Source organism: Punctularia strigosozonata (assembly GCF_000264995.1).
Source record: "Punctularia strigosozonata HHB-11173 SS5 unplaced genomic scaffold PUNSTscaffold_79, whole genome shotgun sequence".
Taxonomy (NCBI): Eukaryota; Fungi; Basidiomycota; class Agaricomycetes; order Corticiales; family Punctulariaceae; genus Punctularia; species Punctularia strigosozonata.
The window spans coordinates 1-3,265 of NW_006767511.1; the positions used below are offsets into that span (position 1 = coordinate 1).

The 3,265-nt window shown below is 47.7% G+C and overlaps 2 protein-coding genes across 2 annotated transcripts; both read left to right on the top strand.

Moving 5' to 3' along the window:
- Positions 1-841: 841 nt before the first annotated feature.
- Positions 842-1,321, top strand: PUNSTDRAFT_33399 (uncharacterized protein; the record flags this gene model as incomplete). Its single annotated transcript, XM_007389355.1, has 1 exon — positions 842-1,321. A coding segment is annotated over one exon (480 nt), but the record flags the coding sequence as incomplete, so codon positions are not given.
- Positions 1,322-2,815: 1,494 nt separating this feature from the next.
- On the top strand, positions 2,816-3,178 carry PUNSTDRAFT_18035 (uncharacterized protein; the record flags this gene model as incomplete). The annotated part of the gene is made up of 1 exon (XM_007389356.1): positions 2,816-3,178. A coding segment is annotated over one exon (363 nt), but the record flags the coding sequence as incomplete, so codon positions are not given.
- Positions 3,179-3,265: the final 87 nt, after the last annotated feature.

Sequence of the window (3,265 nt, forward strand, 5' to 3'; positions counted from 1 at the left end):
GGATGCGCACACTGCTCGCGACATCCTCGAGTCGTGGACGCGGGATGACCTTTATGACCGTAAGACTCCGCTATTGACTCCGCCCGACTCGGGACTTACACCCGAATTGCAGGAGATACGGATGTCGACATCGCGGCCGAAGAACGCGAAGCCCTTGAAGAATGGCTCGGAAACCGTAGCGAAGAATGACGGACTCTTACCGCTGGTCCTCGGAGGCATGCAGTATCGTAAGATAGTTGATAGTTATCGGGCTCGTGTCATTGACAAGTATGCAACTCAGTCTGAAGTAAGTAGTTCCGTAGTATACTGAAATCCTGTTGCCTGCGAACCATGTACCTCTCGTGAATACAAACTTGTGATACATAATGACTCAAGTGCTTCGGGCTTGAGTATTAACACAAGAATGCGAGAGGTGCAGCCAATTCAAGGACTTAGGATAAGTAACAAACTCGGGACTACCTCTTCTAAAGGACTTGTGACAATGCGCGAGTGGACGTCAACTCAAGAAGTGCCACCCACCACCCCTACGCGTCCAGACACGGGTACTTTGGTACCAGACCATACCTTATTAAGACACAGCCACACAGTCGAAGCCGGCAACTATGAAGACGAAGACGAGTGGATGACAGCCGTATGGGTCGGAGACCCATCTCAAGTAGACTTTACAGAATGGGGTGGTGGTAGCGTTCCCGCATTCAGCCTTTTGGACGCAGATCAGGCACCGCCCAGATACGTCAATAACATTCAATCAGCGTCAAACCCGGAGAACAACCTGTCGGAACATAACTACGTCCCACCAATAAGCGAAAATTGGACACACCCTGCGGCAGTGTTCGGAGCTTATAAACGAGTTGATCGTAAGGTAAAGCCAGTGCCTGGCATCTATCCAGAAGATGCCAAAGTTATTCGACAATTCCCACAAGACCCGCTACTTAACCTCGTAAAGTTACCAACCCATCCACCGGACTTCACGCCTACTACTCGGATCACTGAAGAGCGCATGAAAGGCATGGAGGTAAACTCAGATGGCTACATGTGGCCGGAGGAAGAGAAGCTTATCAAGCATGTATTGGTAACAAATGAGCGAGCACTCGCTTTCGAAGACCACGAACGGGGAATTTTCCGTGATGATTATTTCTCTCCTTATATAATACCGGTAGAACCGCACTCTCCGTGGGAGTATCCAAACATCCCTATTCCTCCAGGCCACCGTGATGAAGTCATCAGAATGCTTAAGGAATTCATAGCAAATGGCGTATACGAACCGAGTCAAGCATCATACCGTTCTCGATGGTTTTGCGTGGCCAAGAAGAATGGAAAACTCCGAATTGTACACAATCTAGAGCCATTGAACGCAGTGACTATAAGAGACGCTGGATTACCTCCGAACCTAGATGATTTTGTGGAACCATTTGCAGGGAGAACAGTATACACTGTATTCGATCTCTTTTGGGGATTCTATGCTCGAACACTACATCCAGCCAGCCGTGACATGACATCTTTTATGACACCACTAGGACTCCTGCGGATAGCCTCATTGCCTATGGGATTCACAAACAGCCCAGCAGAGTTTCAGAACTGCATGATGTTTATATTACAAGATGAAATACCCGATATCGCTAATATATTCATCGATGACCTCCCTATTAAGGGATCGGTTACCAAGTATCCCGATAAGCACGGCCATCCCGAAACTATTCCAGACAACCCAGGAATCCGGCGGTTTATGTGGGAACACATCAACGATGTACATCGGATAATGCACCGCATTGGTGAAGCAGGAGCAACGTTCTCTGGAAAGAAGACTCAAATATGTCGTCGCGAGGTTATCATCGTGGGACATAAGTGCACACCAGAAGGGAGGTTTCCTAATGACTCGGCGGTAGAAAAGATTAAGAAATGGCCACTGCCACAGACAACTAAAGGCATACGTGGATTTTTGGGATTATGCGGCACTGTGCGCATTTGGATCAAAGACTATTCTAAATATGCAAGGCCACTCACGGAAATGGTGAGGAAGGACGCTGACATAGAATGGGATGACCGACGAATCCAAGCCTTTGAAACTCTAAAAGAAAAAGTCTGCAGTGCACCCGCCCTTAGGCCGATCGATTATACATCAGAAAATCCGGTCATTCTATCTGTTGACTCGAGTCAGATAGCAGTGGGATTTGTCCTCTCTCAGTTGGACGATGAAGGCAAGAAACGACCGGCCCGATATGGTTCTATCCCTATGAACAAGGTAGAAGCCGCCTATAGCCAACCAAAGCTGGAGCTTTACGGACTTTTCCGCGCACTCAGGCATTTCCGGTTATACATAGCTGGGGTCAAAAACCTTCAAGTGGAAGTCGATGCTAAATTCATCAAGCAGATGCTAAATAATCCCGATTGTTTCCCGAACGCTTCTATTAATAGGTGGATCCAAGGAATTCTCATGTTTTCCTTCAAGCTCGTGCATGTACCAGGCACCAAACACTTAGCTCCAGACGCATTATCACGCAGAGACCAACTCCCAGAGGACTTCGAGAACCCTGACGATCAGCCCGAAGTTGCCGATGAGTGGCTTGACAGCTTAGCGTTAGTCATTACGGTACCCAATTTGGAACCAGCCGAGATGTACGATCCGCTACCTTCTTGTCTCATTTTAGAGGAAGCGAATGATCGGTTGAAAGCCATCCAAGAATTCCTTACCACCCTGCAATTACCGACATTTCCAGATGTTCAGTCAAAACGACGGTTTCTGAATCGGACTGCACAATTCTTTGTGCGAGACAAGGCATTGTTTAAGAGGCGAGATGGTCAGCTCCCAGCTAAAGTCATCTATGATCAACTAACTCGGCAGCGAATTCTATGGGAAGCACACGAAAGTCTTGGTCACCGTGGAGTGGAGGCAGTGTTTCAAGCTATTAAGTTACGATTCTATTGGCCAGGGTTATATCAAGACGTGCAACATCATGTGCAGTCATGCCATCAATGTCAGATCCGTAGCACAAAGAAAGTGGAAGTACCACTGGCTATTAGAGTTCCCACAACCATATTTACTCGTGTCTATTTAGACATCATGTTCATGCCTCCCGCACAAGGATACAAGTTTATTGTAGCTGCCCGAGACGATCTTACTCAAGCAGCAGAAGGACGGGCGTTGCGACGAGCTGATGCTTCGAGTATTCGGAAATTCTTTTGGGAAGAGATCATTTGTCGCTATGGAGCGGTAGCCGAGGTCATCACGGATAATGGAAACGAGGTACAAGAAGCATTCCAGCAG